At 39.1% G+C, this 23,100-nt stretch overlaps 2 protein-coding genes across 4 annotated transcripts; both read right to left on the bottom strand.

The window, feature by feature from the left end:
- Window positions 1–55: 55 nt before the first annotated feature.
- On the bottom strand, window positions 56–7,719 carry LOC102707278 (F-box/LRR-repeat protein 14-like). Of its 3 annotated transcripts, none has more exons than XM_015833746.2 (16): window positions 7,512–7,719; window positions 6,451–6,801; window positions 6,235–6,363; window positions 5,714–5,921; window positions 5,278–5,424; window positions 5,024–5,098; window positions 4,845–4,916; window positions 4,576–4,647; window positions 4,388–4,459; window positions 3,956–4,027; window positions 3,088–3,159; window positions 2,614–2,685; window positions 2,058–2,201; window positions 1,361–1,432; window positions 663–809; window positions 56–571 (listed from the first exon to the last, which is right to left on the bottom strand). In XM_015833746.2, the coding sequence occupies exons 2-16, from the start codon at window positions 6,658–6,660 to the stop codon at window positions 387–389; spliced, it is 1,749 nt and encodes a 582-aa protein (XP_015689232.1). In that variant the 5' UTR covers window positions 6,661–6,801; window positions 7,512–7,719; the 3' UTR covers window positions 56–386. The 3 variants fall into 3 exon arrangements, with proteins under 3 accessions (XP_015689232.1, XP_006647507.1, XP_006647506.1); XM_006647444.3 differs by having other exon boundaries at window positions 7,508–7,719; XM_006647443.3 differs by lacking the exon at window positions 7,512–7,719 and adding an exon at window positions 7,274–7,406.
- Window positions 7,720–11,591: 3,872 nt separating this feature from the next.
- On the bottom strand, window positions 11,592–21,146 carry LOC102707653. Its single transcript, XM_006648770.2, has 10 exons — window positions 19,751–21,146; window positions 18,479–18,955; window positions 18,098–18,399; window positions 16,193–16,924; window positions 15,820–16,098; window positions 15,465–15,626; window positions 14,439–15,374; window positions 14,137–14,352; window positions 13,229–13,489; window positions 11,592–12,293 (listed from the first exon to the last, which is right to left on the bottom strand). Exons 1-10 carry the CDS (start codon window positions 21,036–21,038, stop codon window positions 11,943–11,945), a joined length of 5,004 nt encoding a protein of 1,667 aa, XP_006648833.2. The 5' UTR covers window positions 21,039–21,146; the 3' UTR covers window positions 11,592–11,942.
- Between the last annotated feature and the right edge of the window lie 1,954 nt (window positions 21,147–23,100).

Consider the following 23,100-nt stretch of genomic DNA (forward strand, 5'->3'; position numbering starts at 1 on the left):
AAAAAGTACACACATTCACGGTCATATTCGTGGACAGAAAATAGCCAGTGCGGAAGAGAGGAGAAACCCAAACAACATGACATCACTTATTGCCACGTCAAATGCGGCACTGTACACACTACACATAAGCATCCCACAATGGCGAGGAAGCGCAATATTTACAGCTTCGTTCCTTCCCGTCGCGCCTTGGAGGGTACACGGAGTGAAGGAAGCACGAGTACTTGAAAAACGATAGGATCCCGTTAAAAGGAACAGGAAGGACCTAAGTAAACTCTAACATGGACTTTACTTATTCAATCCAGGCACTTGCAAGCTAGCTATCTTCATGAAGCAAGCTTCAGCCAGATGATTATTTACAGGTGGTTACGTACTTGCGTAGTGTCCATCTACTCGGGACGAACGCTTATCAGATTCGGGAGCACCGTTGCCTGCAGCTTCTTCATCTCATTTGCAGTGACCCTGCAGGAATCAAGCGACAGCGAGCGCAGGTTCTGCAGATCCTTCAGGTGGCGGAGACCGGCATTGGATACACGGGTGTTGGATACATTCAGCGAGACTAAAGCAGTCAAGCCTGCAAACCGGGCAATCTTGTTATAACAGCAGAGACAAAAACTACAAGTTGAGCGTATAACGATATCATCTTTGACACGGAGGAATAATACCAGAAATCAGCTCCAGGGTCTTGTCTGTAAGGTTAACGTTCTGAGAAAGATTAAGTTGTTTCAGAGCTTTGAGATCCTTGATATTCTTTACCCCAGCATCAGTAATTAATCCACCACAGACTTCAAGAGATTGAAGATTCTTAAAAACTGAAATAGCATAGATCATGTTAGCTGATGTTGCACGCGAAAATATATGATTCAGCAAATGCTAATCAATCTGATTTTTTTTCCTGGAAAATGTTGTTAAAATCTTCCACCATTATGCTTAGAAGACTCCTATCTATAAATATGACTACTTGACAAGGTTCAGAGGGAGCAAATTCTGTGGCACAACACAATTGGCTTTATACATCTAGTAACAAATGTATTGCCTATTACCAATTTACAAGGTACGACAGACTGATGAAATTTGAACAAAAAATTGCAATCTCAATTTTATTGTAGCTAAAATTAATTGATTCAATTTTTTTCCCGCAAATTAATGCTTTTGTATTCGTATTGACGTAGGTCATTGTAAAATGTAGTTGACTCTTCAATGTAGACAAGTGCAGCTAAGTAGTCAAAATAGGTACTTTTAAGTGATTCTAAGCTGGCCAAAAACAATACCAAATTCAAAAGGTAGTTGGACAAAATTGATGCAGTTATGCAGTTTAGCATAATAATTTTACAATTGAAATTGTTTCAGAGTATGCTCTTACATCTGAAGCAGCTTGCGCCGTAGTCAGTTATCCGAGCACCAAAAAGATCCAAATGGGTCAACCCAGTGAGACCTGCATTACCTCAAAGGATCAATACTAATATACAGTGACACTGAAATAGTATTTGCAACTACTCACAGCATTTTAATAGAGAAGTTACATATAATCTTGCAAAATTACCAAGTCAACCTTAACTAAGGCTCACCCAACCCCCCATGAAATGTAAGGTACCAAGAGTAAAAAAAAGAAGAAGACAAGGCAATTTTCAGACCAAGTATGATAGCGGACTGTAAGCCGGCTAAATGCTGAGGTGGAGGAGAGATGAAAGGATAGAAAGGAGAAGCGGGTTGTAAGCTTACAGCCGGCTCTAGCACAAGAACCAATAAACTCTCTGAGAGAGACAAGTGGGTCATGTATTAATTATGAAGAACTAACTACTATATGGGCCGGCACTAGCCTTATTGCCAGTTTGTTGGCTATATTATTAACCTTGCTCTCAGCAAATGCCACACAAATTCATCATCAGTGAGACCCAAAAGAGAATTGGGAAAAAACAAAGTGCTAACTTCACCAAAGAAATCAGAACCATGCCAACAGCTAGTAGATGGCACCAACCATTACTGATAATTATTATGTTACTGCAATCAGTACACAATTAGTATCATGCATTACCACAGTTGTAGCATGTAATACATACTTGTAAGTGCTGCTAAGCCAACATCAGTAATCTGCCGATTGTCAAGATTAACTGACTTCAGTGTATTCAATGCAGATATCTTCTTCATACCGGTGTCAGTTACCAATGTAAACGAGAGATTGATGCTTTCCAAATTCTGAAGGCCTGTAAAAAGTTGAATAGTTTTCCAATCAAATACTTCAAATGACAGTGCAATGACAACAAAATTCAGATAATGACAAAAACAACTGCAGAGGATTTGTGATGTACTAGCAGGTTGTGACAGTTAAGTATTATAATCGGATTAAGGAAACAGTACAGAACTATTTACATAACTAATGCATATTGACAAGTTTTACACAATATTCAGATGAGCAGACATAAAACTATAGCATTTCCATATTTATGTTTTTCCACTTGCCAAAAACACTTTAAGTAAGCTTGTACATTATTCATGTCAGCAATGCAGAATCCTTGTCCTCTTATCCAGTGTTTAACAACATGAATGACATTGCAGTTAACTGCTAAGAAAATGCTTAAGTGCTAGAAATATTATTTTTCACAAGTGAAAACCGACCAGATAAGTGCTGTAGCCCATTGCTTCCAACTTCGGTGTCAGATAGCTCCAAGCTTTTCAAAAGAACAAGGCCTACATATAACATAAAGTATATTGTCAAAATAAAAATAGCACTCATGCACAATTGAGGGAATGATGGTAATCAACCAAGAATGCACTTAAAACAGCTGAAAGCACAATACACAAAAAAGTAGTTAACAGGTACAGACTGACATAAAAAGTATAATCACAAAGGAACAAGGTGCAGCTGACAACTGTATTGTACTACTGCTGATGTTACTCTGATCCATGTAGTTAAGATCAGAAGTAACAACAAAATTAAACTAGCTAGTCTCTAGGCTATTGGCTTCAATATGTTTCGAGAGCAAAGTTGAAAAGGTAAGAGTTCCTTTTTTTGAAAGGTGAAAAGGTAAGAGCGAACAAATCATACTAATAAATGATGCAAGAGGAAAATGATGAAAAAAAATAGCTCACCTTTCAGATGTAATAAGCCTTCATCTCCAATCTTGCATGAATCCAAGTTTAGGGATTCCAAATTAATCAATTCTATAAGCAGCAAACATAACAATTTAGTTTTACCCAATAATAATTGTGTGACTTTTCTCTTGCGTATTCAAGAAAAAAAATGTGCGACTTTAAGTGCATTTATAATGCAATGACTAGGATGATATCCGTAGAATTAAATGAGTTACCACGTAGGATGAAAGATGATGTGACAAGTGAGTAAATGAATAAAAAGAAAAAAAAACTGTCTTGCATGAGAAATGGTTTGTACACAACACCCAAAATATGATGATAGATGAGTAACATTAAATTCATATGTGAATTAATACTGTTTACATTGTAAGAGTTTTATATGTAAATTAGTAGTGTTTGCATTATAAGAGTGATGTTTAGTACTAGTTTCTTTGTAACATGAAGGATATAAAAATCATGACTAGTTTCTTGCATTAGGATTGCTCTAAAGTGAGATTTCAGTTTCTACATACACAGAACATTGTACCACAGAATATAACTTTGGAAAGTATATCAAACAGAACAATGCCTATTATCTTCCTATAATTTGGTATTTGCCAATTTCAGAACTTCCGTGTTAGAATTATGAAATTCTAAAAATGTCACCATTTCATGATAAATATCACTGAGTTCATCTCTCCTTCCAGATAATTTTTTTAATTATTAAGGAAATGTGCACTATTGCCTACTGGATAACATAATGAAGCCAGATATATTGCTTAGACAACAGAGAAAAAATTGACTGCACTACACCACTTAGATTACCTGCATAAACATACAAATTCTTGAAATGTCAATAAAAGTTTTAACAAGAACTTCATCTTACCTTTCAGATAAACTAGACAATCATCTGTGATATCATTGAAACCCAAGTTTAAAACCTTCAGTTTTTTAAGACCTGCAAAGCATAACTATTGTAATGAATAGAACAAATATGCATGGCATAAACTTTCAGAGCTGGTGTAAACCAGGTCGCAACATACTATAAATGAAGTGGACAACTACGAAAACAGATTAGGTAATTCTGTCAATTATTTTTATTAGAGTTTATGACATCAGTTATTACATCTCTCGGTGTATAATGAGGGCATAAAGTTCCATGGACAATTATTCCAGGTTTTATGCAAAGTACGTCCTGGTTTATTTCAATTCCCCATAATTACTACTCACCTGAAGTCAGTTAAACATGTATGCTTGCATATAGTACAAACTAAAAACCAAATTATTCCAGTTTGTCAGAAATTGATATTACAGTTACCTTTAAAGTTTTCACAACCTTCACCATATAGGCCACACCGACTCAAATTCAACACCACCAAAGAAGCCAATCCTACAAAAGGAGGTGATGCTTTTTATGGTGTTCTCCTGATGCAACCAGGTGCTTTAAAAGAGGTGAACACTACCACGACATGTATCTCAATACACTATTAACAAAAGTTGCCAGACCTGATATGGCTTCCAAACAAGCAGCAGTCACTGGACAGCCATCCAAATTCAACTGAGTTAGCTTGGACAAGTCTAAAGAAAACAAATGATAGATAGGAATCATCAGAAGCTTTCGATCGGGTCAGATGTAAGCAAGTAAATGTAGATCATGAGTACACCCATACAATGCCAAACAAAAGGATGAAGCTTTCATCTCTGGATCGTTTATCCATTATCAATGAAAGAACAATGTCCTAATCCAGAATGAACAAAATTATAGTTCTGTTTACCTCTAAGATAAGAAACACCCAGATCAGTGATTCTACAGCAAGACAATTGCAGTTCTTTCAAATTTGTGAGATCTGCAAACAAGGTGTTTGTCAGCCTTGCAAGGATGAGGGATAAGTGTGGTATATATATCTTACAGTTCAAAATAACAATAGCAGGAATTAAATATATGTGCCACTACCTGATAAATACTTGATATCTGAATCTGTGATGTTGTTACAATATTTCATACTCAGCGACTCCAAACTTCTGAGGCCTGAAAAATGATAAATACAGCCAATATACCAAACTATCAATTCGTAGGTACTTGAAGTTGTGACCAGACAGGATTATGACGTGGTAGGGGAGGGAGGGGTGAAAGCCAAAATCCAATTTAGATTTCTATATACCCACACTAGTAAGTATATAAGATATGATGTTTAGGAGCTGAGGTACCTTTTAAGTGAACAAGGCCACCATGAATCTTTAGGCATCGTTCGAGGTCGAGATTTACCAAATTAACTAGATTTGTGAATGCTTCCATTCCGTCAGGAGTAACAGCATCACTTCCCTTGAAACTCAGAGATGTCAGGTTTGAAAGACCTGCGTATTTAAAGGCCATGAATATGTAATCCAGCAAGATATCTTAACATGATAAACGGCCAATAAATTTTAACCATATAAAGAAGAAACTATCTAATAAGCCATAGAGTGGGTTAAGTTCCTTGACATAAGAGAGTTTAACTATTTCTAACAAGCTGTTCCAAAACCATTTTGGTTGTAATTGATTAGTCTTGTGGCACTGCTAAAAGCTTTAAGCTCATCCTTAAACATCATCAAGATGACCCAGAGTCATCCCATAAGACCGCAACTCAGTAAGCATATCACTGACCTGACAAGATTCCTAGGCCATGCTCTGAGATCTGATCACAGTAATTACATGCCAAACTTTGCATGTTTGAGCAATCTCTAAGAAGATATAGCCCACTATCAGTTACTTCAGAGCAAGAAATGTCAACAGATAACAATGAATGCCTTTGAGAAGCCACTACTTCCATCCAAGCATCATTCACTCCAGGATATTCCCCCAAATAAATGTCCTGATCGTCAAACATGCAGTATTGGTTATCCCACAGAGGAAAAAGGATCAGTCTCATTATTATATAGACAACTATCAGATGACATCCCAACACAATAGCTAATTATCAATTACGTGTGCTAAGAAAACTCAACTTCCAAATAAGGGAAGAGCAATTAAGAGCCTAAATCTTGCATAAATATATAGTTTGATGGAATTGGTTCCATTTGTTAATTTCTTGCTAAGGAATGACAGTTCATTGTATCCACAGCATGTCTTGTGAGTATGTTAGTAGACCGTGTGGAAATGCCTGAAAACATGGACAAGAACCTCACCTGTAGGGCACAATCCCGAAAAGTTTCAAGCAATGTTTCCGTGAGACGGTTTGACTCGACCAATTGATTGAAAATCTGCTGACTCAGATCCCTTGGCAACACAGAAAAACTAGAATACTTGTTGATATCCTGCAAGTACCAGGACGTAAGTCGAAAAGGAAACAAAAAAGACAGCATCTATTGTTGAAATCAAAGACAGTGTGAACACCATAGTACCTCGCAGGCTTTGGCCACACAAAGCTCCATCAACGATGGGCACCGACCAGGGCCCTTTCCCTGGCCTTTGCGTGATAAATCAGAGTTGCTGCGGGGCAATGTAAGCAGCAGCCATTTCAAGCTGCTGGTCTTTGAGAACCTGGTGGATGTCTGGAAAGAATCATCCTCATGCACTAACTGACTTCTCTTCCTTGAGCAGACACCACCCATTATGAGCGGTGAAGTATTGAACAAAATTATTCACTCCTCTGTGAATTGAAAGGAATCTATGTCCATATACTAATCCGACCACGAATAACTGGTCACCATCTTAAAATCCCAGGCGATCATTCGCAGAGCTTCCACTCAATTCTGCAACATGAAGATGATAAACAGCGTTACGACTGCCCCGTCGCTTTTCGATAAGCATCAACTGAAGAAGAATAAGACCTTTCACTTCATTAAAATATCTTAAATCATTTTCTTTTGCAGGAGAACTATCTTAATCATTCATCACACTGTATTCCCAGAAACAAAAAAAATGTCATAAAAAATAGAATGAAATTAGGGGAGCATCGAGACCATAGGGGGTCTGATTTTTCCGCGATTAAAAAATACACTAAGGATCAAGCATCGATTGATATTTTCCACGATCCTATCAACAAAAAAAAACACACCAAGGATCAAGCATTTTTTTCAGTTAAACATCAGAATTCAGAACCCTTTGCAAAGTAAAACCACCCCAAAAAAAATACTTAAAAACGAAAAAAATCAACAGAAAAAACTCCTAGACCGAAACGCAACCGGACCAAGAGCCGAACAAAATATCATAGTACAATCTCACCGATCAGCTCCCCTCCGATGAAAAATCCCAAGGGCGACTTAGCCCAAAGCTCGCGGATAAAGTTAACCACCAAAAATCTCCAAGCTAATCGATAAAGTTAACCACCAAAATATCTCCAAACTAATCAGGTGGGAAGCAACAGCGCCCAACCACTCGCGCAGAAACACACCAAAAAAAAAAAAACCACGCAGCCAAGCCACGCACCCAGAAGAAGAAAAAAGCTACAATTCTCACCCACCGCAACCACGCGCGCTAGGGTTTATAGCTCCGCCACCGCCGCCCGCGGCTTCACTCACTCCCACAGCGATCGATCGGGAGGGGGGGGTCAGCTGGCCTCTCACTCCACCCTCGTCACTCGCCACCCAGCGCAGCGCTCATAAATATCTCCCTCCGACGAGTTCTCTCGGCGAAGCGAAGCGAGAAAAAAGCGGGGGGAGGGAGGGAGGAGGACGCGAGCGCAAGTGGGAGGGATGCGGAGCAAGAAGGCGGGTGGGCCGAGCAAGACGGGGCTCCACGCGTCCCGCTGCCACGTGGGGCCCACAGCGACGTGGGCCCCACGTGTCGGTTGCGTGGGGGGGCGAGGAGCGCGCGGGGGCGGGGCGGCTGCTGGGAGGAGGAACGGGATAAGGCGGGGGGCGGGAGGGAGGAGCACACGCAATCGGAAATACGGGATTGCGTGGCCCGGCACGGTAGCATCGCAAAGCATCTCGTTTCTACATAAATATAATACTATATTGTTCTAAAATTATGTATTTATCATGTCTAATAAATAAAATACGTGTATCAGATGTGATTACTGAGTATTGATCTGTACCGTTCCAATGGTACAACGCTGAAAGCAATTTTGTTTATGCATTGGTCGTACAGTCCTCTCGGTCGGCTGATCACGAATGACATATCTGTATTAACCGTAAAAAATATTTATGCTGTTAGAAACTTATACGTATAAAATAAGTACACGGAAAAACTTTGAAGTAATAAGTTTTTAAGGTTCAAAATTTAGCGTGTTACATTCGGTCACAGGGCAATTGATGGAGCCCTGCCCTTATTGTTATATTTGGCGTACACGAGGGCCCCGTGCAGACGTGCTGACTAGTGATGTTTAGTTATTGCTGTGCTGCTGCAGTAGTACGTGTGGTACTGCTCTTGTTATTGCAAGCATCGTGCGTTTCATAACGCGTGGGAGTAACCATTATCCGATTATCGTGATCAGTCACTAGCCCACTCGAGGCGTTACCAACCTACTGAATTTATATTGAATAATGTTTCAGCCATGTCTACATTAATCAATATTTGTATATATGTTTAGATCAAATAATATCTATATAAATCTAGCGACGCTGGAATGTCAAATAAATATAGTATAATATAATTTATTTTGATTCTAAACTCAATTCCAAAATATAAGATATTTTATGATTTTAATGTTACATTTTATTTCTCATATGTTAACTTTTATACTAATTTATTCTCTAATTATTAACTTGTATACTATTTTATTTCTCACCGATCAACTTTATTCATCCAATACGTACATTCTAATATTTATTTTTATTGAAAAGATATAATATTTTGTATTATACGACGGATGAAGCAAGAGAGAGTAATAACATGGCTCACCTGTCGTGAGGAAGGGAGAGAAATGTCATAAGGATTTCATATGAAATCCATTCAAAATTCTCATGGATCAGTTTTCAGTCCGATTAAATAATATAAGTCAAGTTTAAATTATATTATTAATAACACTAATCAGAATAAATAAACAACAATTAGTATTATAAATAAGACAACTAAAGTCTACAATGCCATATATTAAAAACGGATAAAATACTTTGGTTGCTACCTTCACAAATCCCTCTGTCAGAGACAGAAACGCACCACTCGATCATTTTCTGCAAAGCGTAGAAAGCGATATAATCATACAATTATTCCAAGCCCGCACTGGATGAACAAAGTGATGCCCTTTTTGCCATCAATCAAAGGTTGCTCTTTAACCAAGCATGTAATGATCTTGTCAAACTTATTCCATTTTTTTTCTCCCAAACTGGACCATCAGTTCCTAGTGACCCTGATCATCTCATGGCCGATCCTTTCTCCAAATATGCTTTCACTTCACTGTAGTGCGCGGCGCGAAAGCGAACTTTTGGAGATGGTTTTTTTCATTAGCATGGGCGCCACTCTGCTGCATTTTTCGTGGCCTTTTCTTTTTTCATGGTCGGTGATTATTGATTTGGCTAGGTCCCGTTCTTTTCAGCATAGGGGTGAATTACTTATTTTGAGTATTCGTGCCATGCTTATGAAAATACGAATTCTTCAAAGGCTTTCTTCATCAGGACTTATTAGATTCTTTTTTCCTAATCTATTCCGTATTTGTTAATTTCCTCAATTGAACAGAATGTATGATTTTTTTAAATTTTTTATTTCAAATCCAAGTCTTGTGAAATCAAGCTCTTCTAAAAGCTTCTTTTTTGCGAGAGAAGCCTTCGAAAAGAAGCGAGAGCTTAGCTAATTCACTACAGAAGAAAAGAGTTGGATCGATTTTGTAAGGAAGGCAGGATCGAAAAAATTTATAGACATCAGTACATGGTTAAGTAAAGAAAAAACATGCAAAACTTTTTATCGATGTTCTTCGTATCGTATAGCTCCTATACATGGGCTAACCGTCTTCAGCAACATGTTCAAGTAATTGCGATTGGGTTTGGTTGGCTATGACAAAGCCTATCTAGATAATCCGTTCAGCTACTCCGGGACTTTAGAGATGTGACACAAAGAGAATACTCTTACGGTCCTATTAGTTCTATCCGGAGAGTGGATTAAGGCCCTGTTTAGTTCAAAAAATTCCCAAAAAAAATCACATCAAATCTTTGAACATAAATAGAGTATTAAATATAGTTGAAACGAAAAACTAATTATACAGTTATGTGGAAAATCATGAGATAAATCTTTTGAGCCTAATTAGTTGATGATTAGACATAAGTGCTACAGTAACACATATGCTAATGATGGATTAGTTATGCTCAAAAGATTCATCTCACGGTTTCTAGATGAGCCGTAAAATTTATTTTTTCATTCGTGTCCAAAAATTCCTTCCGATATCCGATCAAACATTTAATATGATATAGAAAAATTTTATTTCTCCAACTAACACCCTCTAGGGTGGGAGCGATGGATGACGCTGCGCCTGGGCCACTCGTGATTGTTGTGTTGTGCTTATGATGATGCAAAGCTCCCGTGTAATCTAGTCTCATAGTAACTTTACTTTTTAGTTTTATTATAAAATATCTTAATTCTTCGTATTATTTAAAATTTTTATAATTAATATTTTTATTATTAATATATGATAAAATATAAATAGTACTGTACGTACGTACGTGACTACGAAAATCCATATCTTAATCGGCCCGTAGCTGAAGCCACCGCTCGTGTCCTTCCTTCACCAACCTTCTTTGCTCGAGGTCTAGGGACACGTCAGAATGATTCAGTTAGTTTGAATAAAATAAACCTGTTTATTTATAAATTTGACTTGACACGTCTAATCAGGCGTTTGGATTTGGCACGTCCTGGGAGGCTGTGAAACGTGCGACGGAGGAGACAAGTTACGAATTTCTTTTTCATCTCAATTCTGGAAAAAAAAATTGGGTGTACGTTTGACTGTATAGCTCGCTAAAAAAAGGCGAGATGAATGTTTTGAGCTTAATTAATTTGTCATTAGCACATATAGTTACTATAGCACTTAAGATTAATCATAGATTTGTGTTACGATTTCTCTCCTAACTATGTGATTAGTTTTTTTATTTTATCTATATTTAATACTCTATTTAGATATTAAAAAATTCGGTACACAGTTTTTGAAAAAAAAATCGAACTAAACGGGGCCTCACCCTCTTGGCCACTTGTGTAACTTGTGTTCGTTCTTTCTTTCTCTATTTTCACTTTTTTTAGAGGGCAGACACACACAGAAATTCTCGCCCAAACACCTGGGCCATGACTGGCCGAAAGGTTGCCTACGAGAGCGTGGAAGACCCAACCACTTGCAAATTTATCCATCCGTCATATGAAAATTTCTCCCTTTTTTTGAACGGCAAATTTCACGTTTTTACAACATGGCAAATCTGGAACTGGATGGCGGGAGTTCATCTTAAAAACTTTTAGCATTTCGAATTTTGTGTACATGGCCGGTACAAGTATTGATTAGACCATGTGCATAAACAAAGGAAAGGAATGCTAATAGGGGTGCCATCATAATCTAAGTAAAAACATGGAGTCAAAAACAGGCAAAGACTGGAATACTTCTTCTCATGTTGCACCTTTCCAGAAGTTTGAACAAAAAATTCCCAAATGCTTTCAGAAATAACCAAGCAATTGGTGGTATCAACCATTTCCATAGCTTTGCCACTTTGCACCTGAATACCTGGTAGTTCCATCGGGTCCCTTTGATTATTACAACTTATTCCATGCGGAAACCCTTAACGCTTTCGGCGATCTATCAAAGCCGATGGCGCTACCAGTTTCACATACACAAGCGAAAAAGCCAAACCGAATGGCGAGAACAAAAAGGGGGTATCACGTTGGATTGCTCAGCGGCTGGTAAATACGGCTAGGCAAAATGTGATACGTCGAAATCGATGCACAAAATGGACACCAGGTTGCGGTGCTGCATCTTCTGAATTTAGGTTGGGTTGAACCAGTTACCCATAGAACCATTCATGTGCCCATTTCCATGGGTTCCAGCGCCATTAGGCGCTACGGAGGATGTGGGGATCAGTGAGGATGGCAGACCAGCTGCCATTGAAGGAGGCGAGGAGTATAAACCTGGGATATGCGAGAGGGAAGGGGAACTCAAGAGATGACTGCTCCCTTTCCTTTGCTGAATTGCATGTATCTGTCTTAAACTCTGCTCGTGGATGTTTGCGAGTGCATCGAGCTCATCCAGTGATAAGGCTTCCACACCAACACCATAGAGGGGAGCATGCCGTGCCATCTCTTCCTGAAGTGAGGTTTCCAGGGTGCGGATATATTGCTGCAATAGGAAGATATGTCAGTAACAAAAATATAGTGTGGAAGTTATTAAAGAAGAAAAAAGTGAGGTTTTCATCATTATGCTTTACAAACATCAACGAACATCACAAAATCAGGAATAGGGTTAGCTCTATAATTACTATTGATATGTGGACTCTTGTCATCTGGATTCAGGTAATATTAAAATCTCTTGACTAATTATTGAGAAAATCTGTTGCAACGCACAGGCTCTTGGCTAGTAAAAAAAGAAAACGCAAACATGTCCTAAATGTGTGACATTGCATGCTTACCCTTAGGCCGGACACAATTTACAATCTACTAGTTGACTGTTGGTTGAATGCTGTAAATTCTAAAATATCAATATCTCAAGTGTTCTATATACATCAAAATATAGAAGGTAGGCAAATCATTTTCAGTCTAAAGTGGACATATAGTAGTTAAAACATTCCAAAATGGTGCCCGGAAAAAGTGGAGCACCCAAATTTGATCCATGGTTAAAAACAAGATAAACTAGAATGAAACATTGAGGTTATTACTTAATGGTTGTTCTAAACGGTACAGTACAAGGGAAAATTGCAAGGGTGTCATTATAATTTTGCTAAATTGTAGATATGCCATTCTAGTCCACGTGTCATTGACTCATGTGTGTCCCAAATGTCATTGAGATACTAGTGACATCTCTAACTTTACAAAATCATAATGACAGTTGCAAATTTCCCACATTTTAATGACTAGTTTTAATAGGTGGAAATCAACTCCACGAGACCCTGACATAAGAAATTTTGTACTAGAAAGATGAAGGGTTCTTTGGTAGTTTCCGCTCACAAGGATATGGGCCATATGGCAACTTGGTTTGGTCAGAAGACAATTGATAATAATTCTATAATCAAGACTACCAGCTATTTTAGCAATATAAAAAGTTAGTGATTGGAAAACCTGGCAAACTTGCAGTTTTGACTCCATTCCATCTATGTAAGCTTCGCAGCGAGCAATTTGATCTTCTTTTTCTTTCTTTTCTCCCTCAGTTTGCCCAACTGTCTGAGTCAGCCTTCTTACTTCACCCTCAAGTGATTTGCGAATCTCTTCACGAGTCTGTGTTTCAGCAACATACCGTTTTAATTCATCATCAAATCGTTTCCTTGAAATTTCAGCACCCTTAAGCCTCTCGGCCAAAGCATCCTTTTCCTTAGTTATTTTCTGCAGCAAGCAAAAACATCAGTTGTATGTTAATGGGAAAACACTAATGGTTGATGTCACAAAAATATTCAATAGTAATAACATGTAAGGTAATGATAATAAACACGAAAAATAAGCCAAAGTGGGTTTCTCCATATGATTTTCATATTCCTTGCAAATCTACGTGCATGAATATGCCCACATTGCATTCTTAGGATATTAGGTGTAGTTCCAACTTTTTATAAGGAATGTGCACTGCAGTATTGTGGTGGTCATGAAAGAAGACTTAAAATCAAATAGTTTGGGCCTTGGCTTGTGGCAACTATGAAGTGCAGGTAGCAAGTACCAGAAGTGAAGGTGTTAGGTGTGGGTTCACAACTTCTAAAAAGAGCATGCCAAATCAACCAGAAGCATAATGTGTATAAGCATAACATAGACAACCAAGGTCTAGGTGCATAGACTTGTTAAGAATAACAAATAAATATATCTATAATATTGAAGCACAGAACAGAAGATGGGGTTTAGTATGGATAAGATGATAGATTTTGCAAAGAGTTAGCATCATGCCATCATTTCAGGGTATCAAATGACAGAAAGGTACACCAGAAGTGAATATATTATTTTGATCATGAACAAGTATTGCATGCTGTCTTTATGGTAACTCTAACCTTTACTTCCTCGCGTTTCCGTAATTTGAACTGGGATAGTTGTGTCTCTGCTTCATGAAGACGATCACGAAGATTCTTCTTATCAGCAAATAGCTTCACAATTTGGTCGTCCTTTTCTGATCGCACCCATTCCAACTGATTCTCAATCTCCAGCATCTGCTCAGAAAGTACCTTCTTCTCCCGAATAAAACGATCCCTCTCAGCTTTTAGCTCAGACTACAATAACAAAAAAATAGAAGAAAGCGGTTAAGCAAGAACAGATAACAAGAGTCTGGTCAAACAACTGAAATTTAAGGAAATACCCTTAGATGCGCGGCAGCCGCCTCTGACTCAGCTAGTCGTTGCATTAATACATCTTTTTCTTTAGCGAATTTTGTTTGTTCCATATCCATGTCTTCTCGCAAACGCATATTCTCATCTTCTGTCGCACATATTTGGTGCCAAAGGTTTGCACGATCAGCTTGAGCAACTTCAGCAACCTCACGCAACATGTTCAAAACAGGTCTAGCAATTCCAAATTCCTCCTTAACAAGAAACACCAAGACATCCATATCTATGTCAACTGCTCGGCAGCTATCTGAAGTATTTGTTGCTCGTTCAACAAGGCCCTTCAGAATTCTATATCTATAATGATCCTCAGCATATATCTTAAAAATGATGGCATAAAGCATCCGCACAAAGTCTTGCACCCTGGTTTCTGTAGATAGAGATAATACCTCACAAAGTGCAAGGACTGAAGTGAAATCATCTTCTTGGACAGCCGAAGGTTCAACCTGCCCATCTAACAGAACTTGTTCGTTCTGCGAATCATTCACCATAGTCCCAGTACCAGACTTTAGACTTGACCTGTGAGAATGCCTTCTTTCCAACACCATGGCTACTATTTGCAGCCCCAAGGCTCCTCGCAATAAAGCCCTCTGCAAAACCTGTGAAACTTCAACAAATAATCTGGGTATTGACAGCATTTCTATCAGTATAAAAACATCTGATAGATGATCTTTTCCATGTACAGCTTGTTCTTGCAAAGAATGCATCCCTTCAACTGAAAACCCATCTGTATTATAAGTACTACAGGACATTGGGAGACAACTGCTATCAGGCCCGCAGTCAGAATCAATATCCTTCAACAAAGCATCGGCTACATCTGACCAGCTATGCACTGTTTTAGACAAGAAATCAAGCACACAGGCTGGAACTTCAGTACCCAAATCTTTTAGTCTCCATCGGACAGCTGTAGTCTACAGAGAACAAGAAAAAGCACACTTAATAGAAAGTGAGAAGATAATTAAAAAATAGGAAAGTAACAAAATCTTGGGTGGTAAACATACAGCTTGAGCAATATGCTGGCATCGCGATGCTGCCTTGAGAACATATGTAATGGCTTCTACAAGTGGCTCATCGTTTGAATTAGTCAACAATTCATGTGCATGAAAAGATGCTCGTTTCCAGATATCACAGTCAAATTCTAGCTCAGATAGGGAATTAAAAACCTGCAATGTAAGAACCATATTAGGTATCAGTGTTCATGTGCATGTTTAATCATTTTGTAGCCTACTATATAAGCTAACCAGATATATAGATATTTCCTTATATACTACTAATAAACTGTAGTCCAACCATCAGTTAATTAAAATTATGTAAAATATTATATTTTTCCACAAATTGACAAGCGGGAAGCCTTACTGGTAATCTCAACGAAGGCTCAGCATCTGGCTTTTGAAGATGATCTAACATTGCAGATGCAGCAAGAGAGTGTTCTGAACTATCAACCAACTTTGGTACAAGCGCAACCAAGTCTGGCTGAAGCTTCTTCGGGGCTTTCTCGAGTACAAGTGCAATTTTCTGGACAGACTGAGATCGTCTTCTTGGTTCAGGGCACCCATGTGGGACAGCACCATCCAGTGCCCTCAATGAACTAATTATTAGTCCTAACAGCTCCTCTGATTGTTCTGGCCATTTTGTCTGAAAAAACAATTCCGGCAGAGTAACTTATCATTGTTATCAATAAGGAAGGTGAAAAAGAAGCTAACCATGATAGGAAACCATAAAGTCATACCCTGGAAGCCTGATCAGAACCTTCATCTTTTAGAAAATCAGCAGCAGATATTTCTGGGAAAGAACATGACTGTTCTAGAACAGTGACTGGAACATCATTTGTACACCTATCTGTGTTTTGTACAGAAAGCCTATTCTGGATATCATCATTGCCAGGTTTCAGCCTTTCATACTTATTACTGCATGCACATTCTGTTGGTTCACCTTCAACATTGAGCTCTGGTGGAGAGCCAGCCCCATTTGAGTCAGGAGAAGTTTTGGAACTTGCTGATGATGAGACATATGCCAATCTATCTTCTGATGGTTGGCAACACTCAACCATTATATCAAGAAGCAAGTCTATGATAGCCTGCTTCAAGACACTAACTCCCATCAGCAAACTGATGAGGCTTGTGGAACTCGAATCACACCTTGAACCATCTTTCTTTCCACCAGCCCTGGTGGATACTTTGGTAGGAAGCAGCATGCGCTTAACTTTTGTTGGGTTATCCAGGTAAACACGCAGGCCCGTAAGAAATCCAGCAATTGCACTAGCATCTGTTAGAATTTTCTCTCTTAAAGTAACCTGTGGCTGAGTATGGTTTTCACCATATGTAAGAGAAAACCCAGCTCTTGACAAGAGGTTTCGGAACATATCTTCCTCATCACCACTCATATCTTCAGTGTCATCAGATTCAATAAAATCATCAGGATCTGTTGACAAATCATCCTGGTCATCATCGGAAGCTAAAACCTGCCAGACAAGTCAACGTGAGTACTATATAAGATGAAAAGAATTTTTCTACCACAAGGCATGAACAGCAACAGGCCTTTTTATCCAAGTACAACACTACAATATAGGAAGGACTAGAAGAGCATAAAGTTATGCTACCCCCATAAATACTTGAGTTTAGTACAGGAAAATGAATAGAAGAACACTTGAATCACTACTCATGTAAGTCCTTAAATCTACTGAATATTGACTAATAATGCCCCAGAAACTGGTATCTTCTTAAAGATTTTGAAATTGGCATTCTAGTAACCTCACCAGACCTTAAAATCCATGACATGGAATTCTGCCATGCTTATGTCATTTATCCACAGTATATTTGAGGAAACAGTTTTTTGAGTTCCTAGGATTTTTGGATAGTTTAATGAAGAATGTACATAATACAAAAGGATGAACATGACAAAGCCATTATTGTACATCCAGTTATCTTTCGAAAATGGTCAAAACAATCTGACCAGTGTTGCGATTTGTTATTTTCTGTAAAAAAATACTTAAAAAAGACATTTCAGATATGCAACATTTAGTTGCATGTTGTTTCAACTAATAGAAAAACCTAATTATCAAAATTGTAGCCTAATTATATCACTAGTTCTTCAGAGAAGTTAAAATTGTAGCCTAATTATATGTGATGTTCGTCACAATAAATTGCACACCATAGTTGTTAGCTGTCGTCAACTTCCATCATTAATCTTCTTCATTTACCCATGTATGCAACTTGTGAAGTCCAAGTGAATTACTAATCTGGGTTATATACAGTGTCTGCATTGCTAAAATTGTGCCACTAATCCACTATACTCTCAAACATTACAAAAGTAGACTAATCCAATGTGACCCAAATCACAAAATATATGAATATCCTAACTTTTTCAATCTATAATTCTTTTTGTTTCTGTACTAACTACTAAATCTTCTATATTATATCAAATGTCAAGTTGCACAATCACATTTACCATGAACCATTGATTTTTACTGTACTGCAACTACATTTGGTTAGAAGCATGCACACTATGCAGAATGAAGGTAAATTTGATTTATTTGGTGTAACTATAGTAGTATCAGACTAAGATCAATATAGCCCCCAACCCAGCACAACAAGCATAAATGGACAATGGACAGGCCACATGAAAATAATCTCACCTCAAGATCAGAGAAATCAAACCATGGACAGCAGTCTATGATTTCACACACAAAAACAACGGTGTCCCGGACAAGAAAACCAGCATCAGTGTCCAGCAGGTCTGAGACCTTCATAAACTGAAGAACCGAATTGTTCCATGTTTTTGTGCAGATTGACGATTCCTTGCAAACAGTTTTTGCAGAATTCTTCTGGTTAATTATAGCCATCTTGTAGTGAACCCAAAAGTTCTTATCAGGATCAAATCCAGAAGGCTGGTCACTTTCCAGGTATATGCAAATCGTGTCAAACGACTCATATACACCTGCAAAATGTAAGAAGGTAAGCACAAAGTGAGAAAAAAGGGGGGGTATGGTACAAGGCATAAAAGTAACTTCCTTTACCTATACGCAACTCACAACCACCAGCCTGGAAATATTTACTAAAAATCTTTCTCGACTCCATAATATCCTTAAAGGATAGAAAATTTTCCACCTTCCACATAAATGATGGATGTTTTGGCAGAGAATCAATCTGGCATCCAGAGCTTGAACTGCATGCTTCAGAATCTTCGTCACTAAGCTCTTGAATACTTGCAGTTTCTTTCAGAATGAGAACCTCAGCAGCGAAGACAACTGTGTCCTGTACAAGAAAACCAGCATCCTGATCGAATAGGACAGTTAATGTCACAAATTCACGCCATCCCCAATCCTTCGCTGACTTAGAGTAACGGTTCTGAGATTCTTTCATTATGGTCCTCTCCTCGAATTTCTGATTGATGACAGATAATCTATGGCTCACAAAGCAGCTCCATTCACTGCTATTCCGGGGATCTGTCACTTCTAAAAACACTGACAGGTTGCATGGAGGTTGAGACTGCCCTGATTGCAGCAATGTTAATAGAACCAACTGACAGAATCAGTACTGTCACTGTGAAAGTATACAGTTACATAACTCTAAAAAGTAAATCATACTTAATGGCTACTTGAAAGGAAACTGACAATGAATGGATTGCAATGAAGCCATACGTTCACAGAGAACTCGATAAATGGGGTAAAAATTTGGCGCAGTTTTTTTTTTTTAAAAAAAAAAGCAGTACTAGGATGGTCAAGATGAGAGGCAGACAGGATGTATTGTTTGGAAGATGTAGAGCCTACTTAAAAACCATGTGTGTGCTTGTTATTCACAGGCCCAGATGTTGGGGCCAGCTCGTTGAGTTCAAATGGTCATATGCAGCATCTAAGAGAAGAGAACTGGTAAGAAGTGTGCAATAAACCAACTCATTTGTAGCATTTCATTGATACAAAAGGATTTATTATATATTAAAAGGAAAAAAATGAAACCCAAGCAGCTTAGTTTATTAAACAGTACACTAGCCAGTAGCTACACTAAGTTATAGATATGAACAACATATCTGATCCCCCCCTCCCCCATCCCTTCATTTCCAGTTCTCCAAGTTTCAATCTATGTCAAGGGTTACTTACCCTTGGTTGCAGAATTTTCAAACAGTTAAAAGTACCTAAGCATTTAGCTATGTGATAGTTCTGATTAAACCAATCAGGAATTTGATGTGTATACATGGGTTTGTAATGAAATTTTAGCCTCTATATGCAGTTCATGTTGCAAAAATCCATAAAATTGATGAATATAGTGGGGGAGTTTTCTAAAATGCTTACCCCTTGGATATACAATAAGACGGCAGTCTCGATTCCCAACCTGAAACTTTCTGCTTTTGATACACAGACCCGTGATCTTTCGCTTCTTCAGCAGCTCCTTCAATCTTGTGAAGTTCTCGATCCTCCACACAAACTTTCCGAAGTGCCCATCTGACTTTCTAGCCCCAGCTCGTCCACTGCCAGCACCACTCATGCCTGCTATCATTGGTAAGCTGCGAGTGAACGAGTTTGACTCCTTGATCACATGGACTGAAGCACTAAACACCACAGCACCATCAACGAGGTAACCCCCATCAGCAGCTAAAAACTCATCCATTTTCATGTAATCTCCCCACCCAAGGCTGGCATTGTCAGCCCCAAACCTGCCATAGGAGTCTTTGTGGATGTGACTCCCACCAGGCCTCTGACTGAGGATTGAAACACGGAACAGACACCAGCACCCACGGTCACCATCGAGGACGCCGCTGCCCCCGCCACTCGACGGCAATGCTGATGATGAGGACCCTGATGTTGCCTGCACCAGGGGCTCCTTGCTCTCCAAACAAACAGACAAATGGTCTGCGCCAGATACATTACTCTGATAAACACTAATCCGAAGCCCGCAGTCACTCCCACCCGCATTGGCGGCAGAGAAGAATGCAGGGCTCATGATCTTCTGTGTACGGATCATCTCCCTGAAGACGCCGAAGTTGAGCACTTTCCAGGTGAAGCGACCGTCAGTCTCAGCAAATGAGGCGGCCTCGGAGAGCACCGATATATCGGCGGTAATGACAAGCGAGTCGTGCGGCGGGAAGAGGTAGACGCCGGCGGAGGAGGGTGCGAAGTCGCACCAACCATGCGAGCGTTTCTTCGAGGAGAAGCGGTGCCAGGAATCGCGCACCAGAGACTTGGAGGGATCGGAGGGGTGGGCGACGGAGAGGCGGTAGCTGAGGAAGCACTCCCATTTCGAGGAGGAGGAGGTGGTGGTGGCGGAGGACGACGACGTTGGGGTTTTGGGGTCGAGGACCTGGAGGTAGAGGGAGAGGTAGCCGGGGAGCGCCTGCGAGTCGCCACGCGGGTAGAGGAGGAGGCGGCAGTCGAAGCCGCCGACCTCGAAGTAGCGGCTGTAGAAGGTGCGGGCGCGCGTCCGGGGGAAGTCCGGGAGCGTCCACCGGCAGGAGGCGGAGGCGTCGCCGCGGCGCTCGACGGAGAACGCGGCCGACGTGGAGTCGGACGGCGACGGGGAAGGGTCGTCGGTGGCCGCCGCCGCCGCCGCCGCGGCGGGAGGGGAGGGAGTGGTAGGCTTCATGGAGGATTGGGGATTTCCTCTTTTTTTTTTCCTGATTGATTTTTTCGGATGCTTTTTCTCTCTTTTTTTTCTGGGGGTGATGGCTTTTGGTTTCCTTGGTCCTGCGGCAGGCAGGAAACCAGGAACAGAGGTTTTGGTCAGGTGAGGTGAGGTGAGGAGGCGGCTGCCATTGGTGGTGATGCCTTCTCCTGAATGATGCTAATGTTTGTTCAAGCAAAGTTGCTTTATTATTAATGATTTTTTAGAAAGTTGTCAAAGTAAATTTAATCGCATAAGGTAACGGTGGTAGGTACTTAGCTGTAAGTTAATAAATATGAGCAAAAACTTAAAATTTCAATTGAATACGTACAAAATATTTTGTGCTGAAAAAATACGTTACTTATGCTAGCTCATCGTAAGGCTGGTGCTAGCCAAGCCATTAAATTTAAAATCTTAAATTACTAGTGATATTTTTGTCTCCGTTAGTCCTCCGTTAACATAGCGTTAGTAGACGGGCGAAAAGACAATATTGCCCTTTGCATATTGCGTTTTATATACCAACAATGTTGATAGATTATATTTTCACTATAATGGTTAATATGCATCTAAAATAAATGAATCAATCAAAAAATATTCTAGGACAAGACTTATATTCTTAGTTGTTTAATAAAAATCAAGGCTGGACTATAAAATTAACTTCTAAATTTAAAAATTGGATGAGACTTATAAGCTAGCAGTAGGCAGTGGCGGTTAATTTTGTACAATATACAAAATCTAAGGAATCTTGGAGCATAATTTATTACTAAAAACACTTAGGTTCATGAGTGATATTTAACAATTAATGCATACGTCCTCCATAGATTTACGTAGATATTAAATCTAGACACATATATAAAACATATATATATTGATCTATAGATAAATATAGGTGGAGCCAAAATATTTTATAATACAAATGGATGGAGGGTACATTTGCCTGTCAAAAAGAAAGTACGAAAAATATTGCCCATGCATAATACTCCCTCCAATTTCACGATGTAAGACTTTGTACTTCTATAGCCTTGCTTAGATTTATATGAATGCTAATAGATCTAAATATATATACAAAATATATACATAAATAAATGGATGAATCTAGTTAATGATAAAAAGTCTTAAAATATGAAACAAAGGGAGTACAAATTTAGGGCAAAAAAGTTTTTTCACCCACCTACGAATGGTATGTTGACGGAAACCAAATAGAAAAGAGGAGATAGAGTTGAGACTTTGAATTGTAAATAAAGAATTTCTCCCTCTAAATAATCAAGAATTTCTCTCTCGAAAAAACAAAGATGGCACTTGCTATGGCCCATAGAAAATCTGGCCTATCATGTTATTCGGTCCAAAGAGCCCAACTTGACTGGTCCGTTTCCTCCAAAGTTTATACACCCCTACCTCGTTTGGACACATGGTATTTTCCTCCTTTCTCTTTCCGACCTTCTCCTACACTCTTAGAGTCCCACCATCGTCGACACAGCCACACACTCATCTCATTGGCTCGTCACCTCTTGCCACGCCGATCGCCCCCACCATCACCATGCGTGGGTGAACCCTCTCTCTCACTACGCAGCCTTACCCTCCTGATTCAGCCTAACTCTGACCATTCACGTGCAATTATGCCCTATCTGATTCGTCATAGGCGTGCGCGAGAAAAATAACAATACGTCACTCAATAGAGATGACTTTCACAAAATGCCACCATTTTATAATGTTGTTATAAAAATAGCATTTCTCATCTACACTTCTAAATAAAATGTCACTTTCTAGTATTTGCTAATGTATTTCTATTTTTTTCGTCTATCAGATACGCAAAATGTCAAAACTAAGGCCATGTTTAATTACCAAAAAATTTTCCCAAAAGCAGCACATCGAATTTTTGGACACCTAAATGGAGCATTAAATACACATGAACATAAAACTAACTACATAGTTATGGATTATGGAGGAAATCGTGAGACGAATCTTCTAAGCACAATTAGTACGTGATTAGCCATAAGTGCTACAGATGTGCTAATGACGGATTAATTATGCTCAAAAGATTCGT

Source organism: Oryza brachyantha, chromosome 2 (genome assembly GCF_000231095.2).
Source record: "Oryza brachyantha chromosome 2, ObraRS2, whole genome shotgun sequence".
Taxonomy (NCBI): Eukaryota; Viridiplantae; Streptophyta; class Magnoliopsida; order Poales; family Poaceae; genus Oryza; species Oryza brachyantha.